Here is a 21104-nt window from a genome sequence, read left to right as displayed (position 1 = left end):
TGTCTGGATGTGGATTTAGGGGTCCGTAGGTCGTTTCGGGGTCATTTGGCGAAAGTTAGAATTTTGAAGGTTTTTGAGAAGTTTAACCGAAAGTGGACTTTTTGATATCGGGTTTGGATTCCAATTCCGGAGATTGGAGTAGGTCCATAATATCAAATGTGACTTGTGTGCAAAATTTGAGGTCAATCGGACGTGATTTGATATGTTTCGGCATCGAATGTAGAAGTTTGAAGTTCTAAAGTTCATTAAGCTTAAATTGGGGTACGATTCATGATTTTGATATTTTTTTACGTGATTTGAGGCCTCGAGCAAGTTCGTGTCATGTTTTGAGACAGGTTGATGTGATTGGACGGGGTCCCGGGGGCCTCGGGAGTGTTTCGGGTGGTTTTGGATCAACTTTGGATGAAAAGTTGTTGCTGGTTCTGCTGGTTTCTGCTCTGGGTTACAGGTCTCGCTAATGCGAGGTTTTAATTGCATTTGCGAACTCGCATTTGCGAGGGAGGAGTTCGTATTTGAGAGGATGGGAAATTTCTGAGGGGTTCGCATTTGCGAACATTTTACGCTTTTGCGAAACTGCCCTTTTCGCATTTGGGAAGATTTTGGTCGCAAATGCGACCTTGGCAGGGGTGGCTCTACTTCGCATTTGCGATGCTTTTGTCGCATTTGCGAACAAGTTTTGCGACATCTGCGACTGGTGCAAGAGTTTTTATTTTAGGACTTAGCTCATTTCCCACTTAGACTTGGCGATTTTTGAGAGCATTTTGAGAGGGGTTCCATCAACATCAAGAGGTAAGTGATCCCTATCAGTTCTTTAGCTAAATATACAAATCATAAGTAAATTTAACATGGAAAATGGTGGGATTTATGGGGTTTTTGAGGAAAACCTAGGATTTTGATAAAGATGGGATTAAACCACGAAAATGATTATGGAATTCAATAAAAATCATATATTTGAGTTCATGATGTTATGGATAACAACTTTCTTCAAAAATTTCCAAAATTCGGGCATGTGGGCCCAAGGGTGAATTTTAGGAATTCTTCAATTGGGGTTGGGTAATCACTTTAATAGTTGGGATATGAACTTTTGAACATGTATTGACTATTTTATATAATATTTGACTAGTTTCGAGACTTTTGGCACCAAATTGAGGGTTTAAAGCACAATTTTGGACCGGAAAGTAAGCTTTGAGATGAGGTAAGTCTCTTTTCTAACCTTGTAAGAGGGAATTAACCCCATAGGTGAATTGAATTAAAATGTACTTCTATTTGTGGCGGTTACGTACGCACGAGTTGACGAGAGTCCGTACATAGCTACTAATTATGCTTATGTCCGAGTAGTCTTAAGTTTACACTATACCTTGTTGATATCGTTATTTGATTATGCTTATTAATTGTCTTGAAAAGAGTTGACATTGAGGATTTCGAGATTTAATTAGTTTTCAGTTTGAATTTCTTATTTTTAAAAAGAATTGAGGAATATTATGACAACTTTGAGAAATCTATGTTCACTCGCGTCGCAAGTATATTCCGCGAGCGAGGTAAATTCCACTACTCTCATGGGAGCAGGTTGTTCGCCTCGGTAGATTAATAGATGCATCTATGGTTCGTGCCGTTTGACCCTCGATAGTGCATAATTTATTTATTTGTACGTTAGATCGGGCCATACGACCTCGGCATACTTCGTGCGTAAAAAAAAAATCTTGGAGTCCATTTATATTCGATATTGTTTCATTGGCTGGAAAGATTTAATCTGTTAAATGATAGAAATTTACTTGGGATTTACTACCAGTGGAGGAATTGTTTACTTCTTTATTGTCATTGAGCTTTCAGCTGTTTTTAGTAATCCATGCTTTATTATAACTCTAGACAATAAATTTGCGTCGAGAAAGTAAAATCAAGACCGAAAAATATCTCAACAATTGTAGTTTTGATTTTGAATATTTGAGTGCTACAATCTCTATGAATCCTCCGATTCTTCTTTCCAACAATAAATAAATTCAAGGGCCTTCGAGCTTGATCTTGAATATGTAGTTGTTGCCACGAACGATGATTTTGTTCTTGAGCTTGAGCTTGATTGCTTGGACTTGAACTCGATTTAGCCTTCGTTCTTGAGCTTGAACTTGAACTTGATTGCTTGAAGCTTGAAACTTGTGGAGGAATTTGCAGCGTTTGATCCACGAGCTCTTTCTTGCTTCTTGTTATAACTTCTGGTGTCTTTTTTGGGTTATGAAGACCTCTATTTATAGTGGTGGAAGGGAGGAGTTATGATAAAAACAAAATCTTTCCGGCCAATCAAATTGAAGTGTGACATGGCCGCATTTGAAATTCCAGAACATGTCACTTGCACACGTGGCGCGATTTCATTGGCCTTTTTTAATTTGGCTTGGCATGCCTTGTCATTTTGACACATGGAACGATCCTATTGACTCTTTCGTTTGACTTGGCGTGCCACGTCATTTGACACGTGGCACCAAACTGGGCCTCTAGGAAGATGACATCTTGGGCTTAATAAAGTGGGCTCATCACTTTAGCACAATTAAATGGGCTAGTCCGCAACAACTAATAGGGTATTAGAGTCCCAAACTCTCTCTCTCTTCCCTCTCGGTGCACTTTAGCGTGAATTGCCAACCTGCGCTCACCGAAATGGGAAGAGCACGAGGACGACCGGCAAAGGCTACTAAGCTGATGATTGAGGAAGACAGCAGCTCCATGGAAGGAGGGAGCTCAGAAGTTGTGAGAATAGTAACACCAAAACCACAACCCCTAGCAACTGGAGGTGATGGTATTGTTTCATCGATCAAAGCAGGGGAAAAGGTTAATAACAACACAATTGAAAGGAAATTGGTCGAGGAAACATCAGTAAGCAAAGGAAAGGAGCATGCAACGCCAAATTTGGAGATCTGGCCAACCCTACCAGCTCGAAGTGGAGGAAGTAAAACACCAGCTATTACATGGATAACTCCGATTCACATACAGAAGGATCTAAATTCAAAAAGACCAGAACAAAAGCAGATTCAAGCTGTAGATCTGAACTCGAAGACTGTTCAAAGTGGAAATGCCAATGAAACAATAACTCAAAATGGAGGTGCACAGCGAAAATTACAGTTGGAATTAGAACAAAAAGTAGGAAGGACATGGTCGATGCTGTTTGAAGAGAACAAATTGCAAAACGAGGTATGGATCTGAATTTTATACCGCCTACACTCGTTGAGGGAGAGGTGATTGTAGAATTGGTACAAGAGGATATTGATAGTGAAATACACAAATGGAAATATGCGACAATAGTGTATGTTATAGGTGGATCACCTTCTATTGGGGCTATGGAGAGATTTGTAGCAGGACAGGGGAATTTCTCAACAAAACCAAAAATATACTATCATAATGCTGGGTATTTTGTGATTAAGTTCTCATGCTTGGGGGAGAGGGATATGGTAATGTACTCAGGGCCTCATATGCTCAATAATCGACCAGTTATTATGAAGGCATGGACTGCTGATTTTGACTTTGATGCTGAGGATTTGAAGACAATTCCCATTTGGATCAAATTGTCTAACTTACCTCTAAGCTGTTGGAGTGCAAGTGCATTGAGTAAAATTGGTAGTGGTTTAGGCCAGCCAATATATGTTGATGCTTGTACTTCAAATGCTAAGAGAATTTCATATGCAAGGATTCTGGTGGAAGTTGATGTTACTAAGGAGCTTCCAACTGTTATTAAACTAAAAGATCCAATAGGCAGAATTATGGAACAAGAGATATGGTATGACTGGAAACCAACATATTGCTCAAGTTGTATGCAAATAGGCCATAACTGTCAACAAAATGAGAATAATATAGCAGGTGGGGAGAGGAAAACAGGCCAACAACAACACAAGACAATGACAAAGCAGAGGACAGAATGGAAGCCTATCAATAAGGAAGTTAGATTACAAAGCCAACAACAACAGGAAATACCACTAAGAACTAAGGAGCAGCAAGTGAATAATGACAAAGGAGGGGAAAGTGGTGATATATGGCAACAAGTGAAGAGTAAATCTGCAGCAAAAGGACAAAAAGCTCCAAAATCTGGGCAGCACATAACAGTTCTGAATGGCTTCAACAGTCTAGTGGAGGCAGGACAAGAACAAACCACAAGAGGAGTAGCTGAATGCAGTACAAGTAGAGGGGTGGAGGTGGAGAGGATGGAACAGAACATTTTAGCAATATTAACATGATAGTCACATGGAATGTAAGGGGTTTTCAATAAAGTGTTTAAGCACAAGGAGTTAAAGGTGTTTATGAAGAAGTATAAGGTAAATATGATAGCAATATGTGAGCATAGAGTTAAAGATACAAAAGCAGAGAAGATCATTAAAAAAGCTACTGCCAGGATGGAAATGGTTTCACAATGTGTCAAGTTCCTGTAAAGGATGAATTTGGGTAATATGGAATCCAAATGTACTGAACTATACAGTGCTGGAGACATATTCCCAGGTTATACATGGTACTGTGAAAGTTCTGAGGAATAATAAGGAGTTCTATTTTTCAGCAATATATGGGTTACATAGTGTGCAGGATAGGAAATCATTATGGGAAATAATTAGAAGCATAGCAAGGCAAAGCATGGGACCTTGGTTGTTAATGGGAGATTTTAATTCAATACTGGGGGCTGATGACAGAATGCATGGTAGTGAAGTACATGATAATGAAACAAAGGATTTCAAAGAAGTAATAGAAGATTGTAATCTGGCAGAGATACCTACAGTGGGCAAGACATATACATGGACAAATGGCCATGTGTATAGTAGAATTGATAGAGCAATTGTTAATGATAGCTGAATGATTAATNTGCCTCCTAGACAAGTTCAAATAATGAATCCTCTGTTCTCAGATCACTCTCTACTGGGGATTGAGATAGAGGTAAGTTGTGATAACAAGAAAAGGTCCTTTAAATTTTATAATTGTATGGCTGATCACCCTGACTTTGGGAAGATTGTGGAAACCAACTGGAAATTGAAGGATGGGGGTATGGAAGCTATATGGAAGAACTTGAAAACTGTAAGAGCAGCTTTGAAACAGTTAAACACAAAGGAGTTCATGAATGTCACAAAGAAGATAAGTATTATCAGAAAAGAGTTGGATGGTATACAAGGAAGAATGAAGACTGCTAATGCACCAAATGAGCTGTTTGAGGAAGAGAAGGAATTGCTATTACAACTAGAGAAGTGGGATAAGATTGAGGAGTCCATATACAAGCAGAAATCAAGAATTCAGTGGTTACAGCTGGGAGATACTAACAGTGCCTACTTCTTTGCTAGTATGAAAGGAAGGAAAACACATAATCAAATTACAAAGCTCATTAATACCAATGGAGATGTCTTGACAGATGGTAAGAGCATTGAAGCTGAAGTGGTTGGGTTTTATAAGCATTTATTAGGAACTGCTAATGGTAGTATACCAGCTATTCATATTGGCTGGATAAGGAATGGAGCAGTACTCACTAGAAGACAGCAGCTGCAACTTATAGCCCCTTTCATAAAAGAAGATGTAGTTGATGCACTAAAGGGAATAGATGACATGAAAGCACCTGGAGGAGATGGGTTTAATGCATGTTTCTTTAAGAAAGCATGGAACATTACTGGAGATGACATTGTAAATGCAGTGGTAGAACTTTTACTACTGGGAGAATGTTCAGGCCAACCAACAACACAACAGTTACTCTTATTCCTAAAGTAAAGAACCCAACCTCAATCAGAGAGTATAGATCAATCTCATGCTGCACCACAATATATAAGATCATATCTAAAATGCTGACTAACAGATTGAGACAAGTGATGAGTACACTGGTGGATGAGAGCCAGGCAGCGTTTTTCCCAGGTAGAGGCTTGATAGACAATGTTCTACTCAGTCATAAGTTAATAAAGGGTTATGTAGGAAAGGGCCTCACCTAGATGCATGATTCAAGATTGACATGCAAAAGGCATATGACTCACTTGAATGGGTGTTTTCTGGAGCAGTATTAACTGGACTATGTTTTCCTAAAATATTCATAGGATGGATTATGGAGTGCATCAGAACTGTGTCATACTCCATCACTGTTAATGGTAGTCCTACTGTGCCATTTGAAACAAAAAGGGGGGTGAGGCAGGGTGACCTAATATCTCCATTATCGTTTGTACTAGCAATGAAATATCTGACTAGAATCCTAGAATAAGTTTGAAAGGACGAAAGTCCCAAACTTTTAACTACCAGTCCAAGGTGTGAAAAATTGAGTATTGCCTAGCTCAGTTTTGCAGATGATTTGTTACTGTCTTCGAGTTCCATAGCAGTGCAGCAGGAATTATTCAGGTTACTGGTTTTACCATTGGTGAAGTTCCTTTAGATAATTAGGAGTTCCATTGAGTTCAAAGAGACTGTCAGTAAGCCAATGTCAACCTCTACTAGATAAAATGTTGGGGAGAATTAAGCAATGGATAGTGAAATTCCTAAGTTATGCAGGGAGGCTATAGTTGATAAAAAGTGTGTTAATAGCCATTCAAGCTTTCTGGTCGCAGATCTTTCCATTGCCAAAGAAAATTATCCAATTGGTTGAAGGCATTTGCAGGAGATTTCTTTGGACTGGTGACACTAATGCAAGTAAAAAAGCATTGGTGGCTTGGGGTAAAAGGTGCAGGCCAAAATCTAAAGGTGGACTAAATATCACTGATCTTGGTACATGGAATAGAGCAGCACTATTAAAACACTTATGGAATATTTGTAAGAAGAAGGATAAACTGTGGATAAGGTGGGTGCATGTCTACTATATAAAAGGAAAGATTCCATGGCAAGTGGATGTGAAGCAAGCTTCATGGATTGTTAGGAAGATACTGCAAGCTGGCAAATATATAACTGAAGCTGGGTTGGATATTGGGAAGGAGTTAATGACAAAACATTCTCTATCAGGAGATTGTACAATCAACTGAGAGGAGATTTTCCAAGAGAGGACTAGAGCAGATTATTATGCAACAACAAAGGCTGCCCAAGATGGAGATTCATATTGTATCTTGCAGTGTAGGGGAAACTATACACCAAAGACAGATTGAACAGGTGGGATATACAAGTTAATCAAAATTGTTCATTATGTGATCAAGAGCTGGAAAGCCATCAACACCTTTTCTTTGCATGCACATTTTCAGCAGAAATCTGGGGGAAACTGTTATCATGGATGGGGTTTGTACGAAGGATAAAAGGCTGGGATGAGGAACTCAAATAGGCAACAGAACATATGAAAGGCAAAGGTTCAAAAATCATGATATACAGGATGAGTATTACATGTGCAGTATATCAGCTATGGATGGAAAGGAATCGACGAGTATTTCAGCAAGAAAAGAGATGCAGTGAAGACATTACCAGGCAGATAATACAATAAATATACTGTATAGGTCATAGACAGATTAGTTTAAGGAAAGAGCTGCAAAAGCTAAACTTTTACCCTTAGAAATGTAGTTAGGGAGGATGAAATGTACTGAGTTTGGGCTGCATGTCCAAACTTAGTGTCTGTTATACTTGTACATATTTACGTGGTAATAAAAGTTTAATTATCAAAAAAAAATGTGCTAGTCCAATGGATTAAGACTTATTTATTTAATCCATATATATTGGACCTATATAATTAATTTATTTATATATTAGCCCATAATATTTATTTGGATCAATATATCTTGAATTTAAAATATAGTCCAAATTATTCTATAGATTTAAATTAAGTTTATATGCCTACAAATGCCCCCTACTTCAAGATTTGTCAAAATGTAAATTTGTTGAACACGAGACAAGGCTTGAAGTATCGGTACGACATCATTTATTTTCCATCGTACCGTAGTCTTTAAATTCCAAGTACTTGTGGGATAGCAGATCCCTTTAATCATCTGATTGTTCACTTGAAATGTTTAAAACAACATTTATGCCCGTCTTAAATTCCACATCTCATGTAGTTAAATGACGTCTTGAAGCCCAATCATGTAGTTAAACCCTCGGTGGAAGATTGCAACTCAGAATTGCAGCATGTATCTAAATCAGCCAACAGATTGAATACATATAACTTAGCTTATTGTTACAGGCTCTTCTGAGTATATCAAAAGTTAATATAACTGCGTACATTTTTATAAGAGCGTGAAATTAATTACTTAAGATGACAGACCAAATATTTGAAATAGATGCACCATAAATATGTACTAATGTTTTATTGGAGGAAATGACCATAGCTAAGAGTGAAACAATAAACAGCTGCTTTATAGTCTGAATGGACTTCAACTGTACGTTTGCTTTAAGGGGTTGAGTTTGTAAATGAATCGGCTTGGCTCAAACGGATTTCAACTCGAATTGCAATTCGATTTCAGCTCGTATTGCAATTTCTACCGCCTCATAACTGATCCCACATCGGCACTTCTCTTTCAACCATCGCCTTTTGACATCTATAAATACGGTATACTCTTCATTCAATTAGCACCACTTTTAGTGTTTGCAAACCACTTTGAGTCTACTTTTGACGACTTGGAAGTATTGACGCGAAGGTAATTTCTTCTTCTTTTCTTGTGCTTTTCTTCTTTTGTTATTTTTTTTTTTTGTAGGTCAAACAAGAAGGATGTGTTCTTGTTTAACGAAATGATCCATGCATGAAGAAGACCATCATAGAGTGTGAGGGGATGGGTACTCAGCCCTGCCCCAATATCGGAGAGATTACTCTCATGGCCCGACTATTGGAGAGATTACTCTCAATCTGGCTCGACTACCGGAGAGATTACTCTCGATGTGGCCCGACTACCGAAGAGATTACTCTCAATGTGGCCCGACTACCGAAGAGATTACTCTCAATGTGACCCAACTATCGGAGGTCATTTCATCCATTTAGACCTTTGTGCCTATTCTAATATTCTTGATTTGGACTTTGATGACCTTTTTTTCTTTTTCTTTTTCTTTTTCTTTTTCTTCTTTTTTTTTTTTTTTTTGCAGCCCGAAGAGATGGCCATTTTCAGAGACTATACCTCACCTTCCTCCAAACTTAGATATCTCATAATCGAGACTGAAGAGGCATAGAACAAACCAAGCTTTTGGTTCACACCTCACAAGTTGGCCGGTATGAAGCCTCATGGCCTTCTTTGAGAAACTCCCTTCATGTAGAAAATTGGACCTTGGAGCACAAAGCAACTTCTAATCCATTGTCCAAGATGTGGTATCTCCAAGCACCAATCCATCGCCACGTAAACATTGCTATCACCCTTCCAAACTTAGGACGTCACATAATTCAAGGCGAAGTACGTTGGGGAAACATAACAACAATCGAGGGCGAGTATCGTCATATTCCAGGATATTGGGAATGGGCTGAAGATGTACTTGGTGGAAGCCAACAAACCCTGAGTACAACAAAGATTTACGATGATGTCTATGCCTCACTTTTTGCTTATGATCGGAACTCGAATATTTTGCAAGCATTTTGTGAGGCTTGGTGCCCCAAGACGAACACGCTTCTTACATCAGTCGGGGAACTATCTATCTCTCTTTGGGACCTACATCTCCTTGGAGGTCTGCCCATTGTGGGTTCTCCATACGAAGAAGTGGTACCTGAGACAAGAGAACTCATCGGTTTGGACGAAAAATAGATTAGATTTATTCTTCGATCTTGCGAGTATTTATTTGATGCCTTCCATCACCTGTAGGAAGGTACGGGTGTTAACCAAAAGGTCTCCTTGAGTAAGTGGACAAATTTTTGGTATAAAAAACTTTAATTTATAAACCTGCCCCACTGCGAAAGGAAAAGAAGTCCGCACGCCTAAAGTCGACACATAATCCTAATGGAGTTATTCCCGAGACAACTAGGTGGTCGAGTGATCAAGAAGCTACATTTTCCAAGCTTAGGGTGAGGTCTGACAAGAAAGATGAAACATATATAGCAGCATTCCTATCGATTTGGCTATGTGCCTTTGTGTTTCCCAAGTCAGAAAACTTAATTCGTCCCGAGACTTTTAAGATGGCAAGCATGATGGCAAGCGGGCGAAAGATTAGCCTTGCGGTCTCAGTTTTGGCGAGTATTTATCATGGTTTGAATAAGATTTCGTGTTCTTCCCAACTTGATCAGGTCAAAGTTTATTTTCCCATCCATTATGTTTATGGCTGGCTTGCACATTACTTCAAAATCCATTATCCACTTGCTAAGGGTCCGTCTGTCCCTTTGATGGTGGCATACTCAGGAGAGGGAGCTGCAAGGTACTTTGACGAGAAAGATGCAAGAAAACGCATCCACAATGGGGAGGACATAGTTTGGACGCCAACAATGTTAACCAATTCTCGTCTTTATTATTATGTGGATAACGATGCCCCTCAAGAGTTGGAGTCAAATTACTTCATGAGCTTACGTTTTAATTACCTCCCTGTGAGGTATGATAACTCATTCATCATCAATCCATATAGCCCGCATCGGTTTAGTCGTCAATTTGGGTTTTACCAGAATGTCCCAGGATTTTTGGAGAATGATATCCGTAGCGCCTCTCTAGATGAAGGACTCAGATTTTGGAGGATTTGCATATTGTATCGGTCTATGTCACGTGCAGTTTTTCCCCCAACGGGAGATCCTGTGGAGAAGCCTTTCTCCACCAATTATATGTCTTGGTGGGAGAAAACGCATGGGAAGTTTCTCGAGAATAATTTACAAGCTCTGGTAGACAATTTTGGGCTAAAATCTACTACTCCTTTAGGAGGTGACGATCAAAGTGTTGGAAAGACGCTCTCAAAAGTCAAAGAACCACCCACTCCTATCCCAAAAGTGGTTACACAACATAAAAAAAGGAAGCTTAAATCCTCAAAGGCAGCTTTGAAAGAGGTGGTGTGCACTTCAATAGATATAGAGAAACGCCCTCTGGTTCTTCCATTTAGCACGCAAATTCCTCAAGATACAAGCCAGAGTACCAATGGAGATCAAAATTGGAAAAGGAAACGACCTAACCCAGTAGAGATCGTAGAGGTTCCAAGTGTTGATAGTCTCTCAAGAACGCATACGGCTTGTAACAAGGAGGTAAAAATACAATCACCTTGCCCTTTCTTTTCTTTTCTTTTTGTAGTCGAACGAATAGCTTCACTAAAAAAAATTACCCACTTTCTTTTCCTTTTCTTTATGCAGTTAAATTCCAATGGGCATCCGGTGGTATCCCCAAATGACAAGCCGCAGGTGATTTATGAATCTATTGGAGGGCCTACGTCTAAAGTGAAGTCATCTTCAAAGGCATCATCTCTTCCTCGTGACAAATCCCTAAATAGACAACTCCTCGCGTTCCACCAATGACAAATACAGCGGTATCTTTTTTTGAAGGAAAGAGCATTGTCTTTAATCGCAAAAAGGAATTCATCTTGTGTAACGACCCAACCGGTCATTTTGAGCTTTTGCACTTTGATCGCCAGTTCTCGGGCATGACTTGCCCCGTATTATGTATTATGACTGATGTAGATCGTTGGTTTTCTCTTTTAGGAAGATCGGAATGAATTTGAAGGAACAATCTCCGTTGAAAGCTTTGAATTTGAAAGGTTTGACCAAGGATCTGACTTATTAGAATATGAGCTCGGATCAGAATTTTTATGGTTCGGTTAGCTTCGGGAGGTGATTTATGACTTAGGAGTGTGAGGGGCAAAGGTGTCGCGAGCTTGAGATTTCGCCGGTTCGAGGTAAGTAATGATTGTAAATACTGTCCTGAGGGTTTGAAACCCCGGATTACACATTGTTGTGTTACTTTGAGGTGACTTACACACTAGATGACGAGCGTGGGGTAGAGCACCACTGGGGATAACGACCTAGTCCTTCCCGAACAAGTACTTTAATGCGTATTTGATAGTTAATTGTTTGATGTTATTATATTTTGGGATGTATGCCATGTTTGGGGCCTTGTGCCGACTTGTTGAGACCCTTAGGGGCATTTTTACTATCTATCCTCACTCTAATTGTTTGAAAGCATGTCTTCAGTAATGTGTTACCTGTTTATTACTCAAATCTGGCTTTATCACTATATTCTTAAAATGTGGAAACTGTTTTGGGCTGAGTTCCCTGTTTTATTGAGATAGACCGAGGGTCTGATTGTAAGATTGATGACTGAGATATACTGAGAGTCTGATGGTGAGGTTAATGACTGAGAGAGGCCGAGAGCCTAGTTGTGAGGATTATATATCTATGGATCTGGCTGCACGCCGTAGCAATATATATATATATATATGGATACGGATCGGGCTGCACGCCGCAGCAATACTTATATGGGTCGGGCTGCACGCCGCATCAATATTGCGCTTGGGCCATAAGGGGCCCCTCCCGGGGTCTGCACACCCCCAGTGAGCACCGTCGACGAAGTATATGGATCGGGCTACACGCTGTAGCGATATATGGATCGGGATGCACGCCGCAGCGGTTACTATATGGTACCTATTGAGCGTGAATGTTGAGTACGAGTACTGATTGGTAAGAGCTGAGTCACGAGTGACAGAGAGGCTAGCCCGAGGGGCGATAGATATATTTATACATGCATATGAGTGATGTTTGCCTGAGAGGCCTGTTTATGAACTTATTGATTTCAGTCCTCTTTAAAGCGAGTTTCTATCGAATATGTTGATTTATTGACTGTTTTCACTCATCTTTATATGAGCCTCTGTCGGAAAATTGAGCAAATGTTTTAAAACAACTTTTATTTAAACTGGGGTTTATGAGGTGTTCAGAAATTAATCACTGATTTGGAATTTGGTTATTTCCACCGAGGTTTTCAAGTTATGAAGTGTTTATGATTACTGTTTTGCCTGAGGGGCTGTTTTACGAAATATGCTTTGCCCGAGGGGCCGATTATGGCTTTAATCTCTATTATTACTTTAAATGGTGTTAAACCCCTACTGAAACTGCAGGAAAGTATTTCAAAAATGATTTTTACTAAAAGTTGTATTTTAAAATAAGGAAGGTTGACTCGTATTGTGATTTGAAAGCCTGTTGTGTTTATTGAGCCTAACGTGAATGTGGATTCATTGTTTCCTACTGCTCAGTCTTTATTTACTCTTATTACTTACTGGGTTGGAGTACTCACATTACTCCCTGCACCTCGTGTGCAGATGCAAGTATTTATTCGCCGGTAGCGGGTTTTGGCAGATCGGAGGCAGAGTTATAGGAGTTTACCGAGGTGACTGCCAGCGTTCGCAGCACCGCTTTTTCTCTCTTTTGTTCATTATTCCTGTTTTGTACATTTTAGACCTTGTAGTTGTATTTATACTCTAATAGATGCTCATGACTTGTGACCCCCCGATTAGGGTTGTGTTGGGTTGTACTTCCGCTAATCAATATCATTAAATCATATTTAGAGTGCTTATGAACTGCTTAGCTGCTTAAATGAGGTGTTCGGTAATGGTCTGGCTGGCCTTGTCTTCACGAGAGGCGCCATCACGACCGGAGTGTGGGTTGGGTTGTGACACTCTCTCAGTCGTTAACCTCACGATCAGACCCTGGATATATCTTAGTCATCAACCTCATGATCACTCGGACCATCAGTAATTTAGGGAACTCAGCCCAAACAGTTTTCACGTTTTCAAGCAATTAAGTGATAAAACCAGATTTAAACAATAAACAGGTGAAACATGACTGAGGATATGCTTTCAAAACAAATCGAGTGAGGAAAATAGTGAAAATGCCCCTAAGGGTCTCAGCAGGTCAGCACAAGGCCCTAAACATGGCATACAACCCAAAATATAATATCAATCTCTAGAATATGGAATATCATAAGATTTCAAATCAAATACGCAACTTAACAGTCATACAGGACGGACCAAGTCACAAATCCCAATGGTGCACAACTCCACGCTCGTCATCTAGCGTGTGCGTCACCTCAAAGTAACACAACGATGTGTAAACCGGGGTTTCAAACCCTCAGGACAGCATTTACAATCATTACTTACCTCGATCCGGTCCAAACTTGAAACGACCCGACCAGTCATCTCATGAGTTACCGCTCCGTTTCCCCCATTTCTGCTTCTTTATGCTTCGTTATCTGTGTTTTATGTGGTCGAGTTGATTGGTTTGAGGTTGGAGTGGAATTGGTAAGGAAATGAGACACTTAGTCTCTTTTAAGAAGGCTTAAGTTGGAAAAGTCAACTGGATGTTGACTTATGTGTTAGAGGGCTCGGATGTGAGTTACGATGGTCCGGTTAGCTTCGGGTGGTAATTTGTGACTTAGGAGTGCGATCGGAAGTGGTTTTGGAGGCCCGGTGTAGAATTAGGCTTGAATTGGCAAATTAAGTATTTCGGCGAATTCCGGTTGATAGGTGAGATTTTGATCCGAGGGTCGGAATGGGATTCCGAGAGTTGCTGTAGCTTCGTTGTGTGATTTGGGATGTGTGTGCAAAATTTTAGGTCATTTGGATGTGGTTTGGTTGGGTTTTTTATCAAAAGCGTGTTTCGGAAGTTTTAGAAAACTTAGGCTTGAATCCGAGGTGAATTGATAGATTTGGTGTTGTTTGAGGTGTTTTGATGATTGGAACAAGTTTGAATGAGGTTTTAGGATGTGTTGGTGCTTCTGGTTGAGGTCCCGGGGGCCTCGGAGTGGTTTCGGATGGCTAACGGGAAGAGTTTTGGACTTGTGCAATTTCAGATTTTTCTGCTGCTTCGCAGTTGCGTGACTTGGACCGCAGAAGAGGAAAGGCTGAGGAAGGCTTGGAACCGCAGATGCGGAAGAAGGGCCGCACCTGCGCATCCACAAATGCGGCAATTTGATCGCGGATGCGGTTAGGCGGGATTTAAGTGAATTTCGCAGATGCGGAGAAATGACCGCAGAAGCGGTACCGCATAAGCGGGTAATTTGACCGCAGATGCGGTTACGACTGGGCAGAAGGTATAAATGGTTCTTCTTCGCGATTTTTGAAGGGTTTATTCATTTTTATCTTCGGACTTGGAGCTTTTGGGCGATTTTTAAGGGAGATTTCAAGGGAACTTCGATAAGGCAAGGGTTTTGGACCTAAAAACATAATTCTATGGTGATATTTCATGAATTAGGACTGAAAATTAAGGAATTTATGGACTAAAAATGGAGGTTTAGGGCTTGAGATTAAGAGAGTCAAAATTGGGGATTTGAGGGGTCAATTGAACTCCGATTCTTGTGTTTTTGATATGTATGAACTCGTGGGGAGACAAGGAATCTAATGATGTATAAAAATTTCTGAGTTTCGAGAAGTGGGCCCGGGGCTCTGGTTTTGCTAATTTCGAGATTTTTGATATTTTTCGATTGTTTTCGCTTGGGCTTGTTCCCTTAGAATATTGTGACGTATTCGTTCTGGTTTTGGTCATATTCGACGCACAGGAGGCCAATTTGAGAGGCAAGGGGCATAGCGAGCTAGAGCTTTGGCCGGTTTGAGGTGAGNNATTTCGAGTTTGCTTGGCTAGCACAGAAGAATCGTAAAGTATATCTCATGGAAATATTGAGTCTAAAGGTGAGATGTGTATGCGAGTGGCGGAATTGGGATCAGATATGGTAATTCGTGTGCCTTATGGACTTGGAGACTGCAAGTTCTCATACGCAGGTTACCTCGTGGTTGTGGATGGCAAATGTGGGTAAGTTAGTCAGATGTTAGTATGTGCTATGACTCAGTCATTGTGAACCTTCGAAGGATTATTTATCTATTGTGGGTAACTAGAGTTGATGTGTGGTCTATTGGTAGACCTATGTGGATATGTGTCCGACATCGAGATGGTTTTGTTGACTTCGAGTTGCTGTTGGCGAAGGATGTATTGATTCGGTTGTTTTGAGCTATTATCTGTGAGGGGGATCTATGAGTTACCTTTCAGTGTTGTGAGACGTTACGATCTGTTGGTTATAGGCACTTATGGTGCGGTTCTATCGGAATTTCATAATGGAAGTTGAGCGGGAAGAGTGATTGGTAATTGCTCGGTGAATGGCGTGTCGGATATGTTCTATCGGGTTTGCATGATGTATGTCATTTGTTTCACCGCGGGCGTAATGATTTTCTTTGGTTCCAGACATCAGATTGCGCGTGGTTGTCAATTTCGAGCATAGTGACTTGAGGTTTCCCATGTGGAGCAGTGTTTGGATAGGACCGCGCATTGCAGCGTAGCTATGTGGAGATATGATCTCGCGGGTTAGATTCTGTGTTCTACTCTATGATGTGAGACGGGCTCTCAGCCTTGTGTTGTGGTGGTACTGGTGAGCTTGAGTTACAGCTCTTTCATTTGAGTCATTTCCATGATTTGAGCATGTTCAGATCGTTGCTTATTGGTGCGCCTATTATGCTAGTTGTGGCTTAGGCCTCTATTGATGTGTCGTGTCGCCAAAGTGGTGTGTTGGACTAGAGGAGATCGTTGGGATCATTATGAATACGAACGAACTCAATTTCAGCTTGTTTGGGACTTATTCACAGTATAAATGTGAGATTTTGAAAGCATTGCGGATTCTAGAAGCAGAAATGTGGTTATATGGTTTATGGACAAGGATGGATTGTGAAATTTCAGTTATATTGTGTTATCAGACCTATATGAGATAGGGTGACGTGGGATCACCCCCGGGTATATGCATGGTAAGGTTATTCAGCGATTGGTTGGCTTGTAGAACGACTCTGGGTACGTTCGAGGACGAACGTGTGTTTAAGTGGGGGAGGATATAACGACCCGACCGGTCGTTTTGAGCTTTTGCACTTTGATCGCCAGTTCTCGGGCATGACTTGCCCCATATTATGTATTATGACTGATGTAGATCGTTGGTTTTGGTTTTTAGGAAGATCGGAATAAATTTGAAGGAACAATCTCCGTTGAAAGCTTTGAATTTGAAAGGTTTGACCAAGGATTTGACTTATTAGCATATGAGCTCGGATCGGAATTTTTATGGTTCGGTTAGCTTCGGGAGGTGATTTATGACTTAGGAGTGTGATCGGAATTGGTTTTGGAGGTCTGGAGTAGAATTAGGCTTGAATTGGCGAAGTTGATATTTTGGCGATTTCTGGTTGGTAGGTGAAATTTTGATCCGAGGGTCGGAATGGAATTCCGAGAGTTGCAGCAGCTTCATTATGTCATTTGGGATGTGCGTGTAAAATTTCAGGTCATTCGGATGTGGTTTGGTCGGGTTTTTGATTGAAAGTGTATTTCAGAAGTTTTTGGAAACTTAGGCTTGAATTCGATGAGTTTTGGATAATTTGATATTGTTTGAGGTGTTTTGATGATTGGAACAGGTTTGAATAATGTTATTGGATATGTTGGCGTGTTTCGTTGAGGTCCCGAGGGCCTCGGGTGAGTTTCGGGTGGTCAATCGGACCACTTTGTGCCTTAAAAGATAGCAGAAAATTAGCAGGTTCAGAGTTGCAGGATTTTTGTTCTCTGCGATCGCATAAGAGGTTTTGCAATCGCATAGGAGGATTTGCGGGGGCTGTTCTGTTGTTCATTGCGTTCGCATAGTATAGCTTGCGATCGCATAGTTTGGGGAAATTATTGTTCGCGAACGCAGTTGAGGCATCGCGATTGCACAGAGTAAAGTTGACCTGGGTCTTAGTTGGATTTTGTTCATCGCGAACGCGGAAGGTTATCTGCGATCGCATAGAATTATTTGGGCAGTGCATTGCGATCGCGTTGGGTTTGGTGCATTCGCATAGAGTTAATTTTTGGAGCTGAAGATTTGTTCTTCGCGATCGCAAGGAATGTTCCGCGATCGCATAGAAGAAAATACCCCTGGACAGAATGTTTTTAAAATCATCTTGTTCGCGAATGTGGGTCTATTTTCACCCATGGCAGCTCGTTTTTGGAGACTTTTGAAGGAAAAGAAGGAGGTTTTCAAGAGGAATCAACATGAGGTAAGAATCTTGGTCTTAAGACTCGATTATATTGTGAAATCCACCTAGAAATTCATGGAAATTAAGCCTAAAATTGAAGAACTAGGGCTTGAGATTTTGAAATTTGATTTGGGGATTTGAAGGACCATTTGAGGACGGATTTGAGAACTTTTGGTATGTATGAACTCGTAAGGAGATAAGGAATCTATTGATGTGAAAATTTCTTAGTTTCGAGAAGTGGGCCCGGGGCTCGGGTTTTGATAATTTCGGGATTTGTGCCCGTTATTGATTGTTTTCGCTTGGGTTTTGTTCCCTTAGCATATTGTGACGTATTCGTTCTGATTTTGGATAGATTCGACGCGCATGGAGGCCGATTTGAGGGGCAAAGGCGTCGCGAGCTTGAGATTTCGCCGGTTCGAGATAAGTAATGATTGTAAATACTATCCTGAGGGTTTGAAACCCCGGATTACACATTGTTGTGTTACTTTGAGGTGACTAACACGCTAGATGACGAGCGTGGGGTAGAGCACCGCTGGGGATTGTGACCTAGTCCTTCCCGAACGAGTACTTTAATGCGTATTTGATAGTTAATTGTTTGATGTTATTATATTTTGGGTTGTATGCCATGTTTGGGCCTTGTGCCGACTTGTTGAGACCCTTAGGGGAATTTTTACTATCTATCCTCACTCTAATTGTTCGAAAGCATGTCTTCAGTCATGTGTTACCTGTTTATTACTCAAATCTGGCTTTATCACTATATTCTTAAAATATGGAAACTGTTTTGGGCTGAGTTCCCTGCTTTATTAAGATAGACCGAGGGTCTGATTGTGAGATTGATGACTGAGATATACTGAGAGTCTGATAGTGAGGTTAATGACTGAGAGAGGCCGAGGGCCTAGATGTGAGGATTATATATCTATGGATCGGGTTGCACGCCGCAGCAATATATATATANGGCTGCACGCCGCAGCAATATATATATATATATGGATACGGCTCGGGCTGCATGCCACAACAATACTTATATGGGTTGGGCTGCACGCCGCAGTAATATTGCGCTTAGGCCGTAAGGGGCCCCTCCCGGAGTCTGCACACCCCCAGTGAGCGTCGTCGACGAAGTATATGGATCGGGCTGCACGCCGCAGCGTTATATGGATCGGGCTGCACGCCGCAGCGGTTACTATATGGTACCTATTGAGCGTGAATGTTGAGCACGAGTACTGATTGGTAAGAGTTGAGTCACGAGTGACAGAGAGGCTAGCCCGAGGGGCGATAGATATATATACATGCATATGGGTGATGTTTGCCTGAGAGGCCTGTTTATGAACTTATTGATTTCAGTCCTCTTTAAAGCGAGTTTCTATCGAATATGTTGATTTATTGACTGTTTTCACTCATCTTTATATGAGCCTCTGTCGGAAAATTGAGCAAATGTTTTAAAATAACTTTTATTTAAACTGGGGTTTATGAGATGTTCAGAAATTAATCACTGATTTGGCATTTGGTTATTTCCACCGAGGTTTTCAAGTTATGAAGTGTTTATGATTACTGTTTTGCCCGAGGGGCTGTTTTACGAACTATGCTTTGCCCGAGGGGCCGATTATGGCTTTAATCTCTATTATTACTTTAATAGGTGTTAAACCCCTACTGAAACTGCTGGAAAGTATTTCAAAAATAATTTTTACTAAAAGTTGGATTTTAAGATAAGGAAGGTTGACTCGTATTGTGATTTGAAAGCCTGTTGTGTTTATTGAGCCTAACGTGAATGTGGATTCATTGTTTCCTACTGCTCAGTCTTTATTTACTCTTATTACTTACTGGGTTGGAGTACTCACATTACTCCTGCACCTCGTGTGCAGGTGCAGGTATTTATTCGCCCGGTAGCGGGTTTTGGCAGATCGGAGGCAGAGTTATAGGAGTTTAGCGAGGTGACTGCCAGCGTTTGCAGCACCGCTTTTTCTCTCTTTTGTTCATTTTTCTTGTTTTGTATATTATAGACCTTGTAGTTGTATTTACACTCCAATAGATGCTCGTGACTTGTGACACCCCGATTAGGGCTGTGTTGGGTTGTACTTCCGCTAATCAATATCATTAAATCATATTTAGACTGCTTAAATGAGGTGTTCGGTAATGGTCTAGCTGGCCTTGTCTTCACGAGAGGCTCCATCACGATCAGAGCGTGGGTTGGGTCGTGACATCTTGGGACTTTGGGAGGATATTTGCAGTAGACTCTCCAAAACTCGTGCAGAATTGCTCTCATCTTATAGGGAGGAAATCATTGAGATTTTCGAGGATATGAAGAAGATGAATATTTTGGATCTTTCTCCTTTAGAAGGTTTACTGGATTATCTTATGAGCTTGCCGCGTCATATGACCAAGAGCGATCCAATATGACTGATAAGACGAGTGAAGATGAGAAGCTAGAGCTGATTTCAAAGCTAAAGAGCGTCTCGAATCGTTCAAACTTGAAGCAAGTGAGAAAGTCAAGAAAGTTTCCTCTAGTGAAAAGAAACTGAAGAGAGTTGTGAAGAAGTTGCAGACATTACAACAAGAGAGGGAGAACCTCGAAGGTGTTATAGAAGCGACTCAAAAGGAGGTTGAAGAGATTCAGGAAAAAATTTCAGCTGCCGAGACTGAGGTCTCTTAATATGACAACGTAAATTTGCTGACTGTTGATGATTCGACCAATTTGGAGGAGGAGAAGAAGAACCTGGAGACTAGCTGTCAAGAATTGATCAACTACAAGTTTTGTTTAGATTAGGCTATTAGCATTATCTCCCCTTTTATATTTATGTTAGATTGACCTAGTGGATATTTATTTCATCTTAAATAACATTGCTTCTCTTTTTCTTTACATTGCCAGACATTTATCTTAGTCGCATAATTTTTAGATTTACGCGCTTGTAACGAAAGATTCATATCTTGTTGTGGGAGAGTCCAAATAACAAACCGTTTGATTTCTCAAAAAGTAGACTTCAATATCTAAAACATATCCAAAACTTAGAATCAAACACCTTCAGAATCGACCCAGATAATATTTTGAAACCAACTATAGATTCCACCACATAGAAAATTTCAGATCTACACAGTCTCATAAAAAAAATCATATCTTGGTGTAGAAAAGTCAAAATTATGAACCGTTTGATTTCATGAAAACTAGACTTAAATATCTAAGACATATCCAAAATTTGGAATCAAAAGCTTTGAGAATCGTCCCGGATATTATTTTGAAGCTAACTCTAAATTCTGACATGTTGATAGTTTCAGATTTGCCCAGTTTCACCAAAAAAATGTATCTTGGTGTAGAAACGTCG

The 21104-nt window shown here is 40.4% G+C and overlaps 1 protein-coding gene across 1 annotated transcript; it reads left to right on the top strand.

The window, feature by feature from the left end:
* The first annotated feature begins 9182 nt into the window (after positions 1-9182).
* On the top strand, positions 9183-14734 carry LOC109219803. Its single transcript, XM_019384276.1, has 4 exons — positions 9183-9572; positions 9767-11023; positions 11129-11246; positions 14613-14734. The coding sequence occupies exons 1-4, from the start codon at positions 9183-9185 to the stop codon at positions 14732-14734; spliced, it is 1887 nt and encodes a 628-aa protein (XP_019239821.1).
* The last annotated feature ends 6370 nt before the right edge of the window (positions 14735-21104 follow it).

This window comes from Nicotiana attenuata, unplaced genomic scaffold (assembly GCF_001879085.1).
Source record: "Nicotiana attenuata strain UT unplaced genomic scaffold, NIATTr2, whole genome shotgun sequence".
NCBI lineage: Eukaryota > Viridiplantae > Streptophyta > Magnoliopsida > Solanales > Solanaceae > Nicotiana > Nicotiana attenuata.
This window is presented reverse-complemented; position numbering and strand designations above follow the sequence as displayed.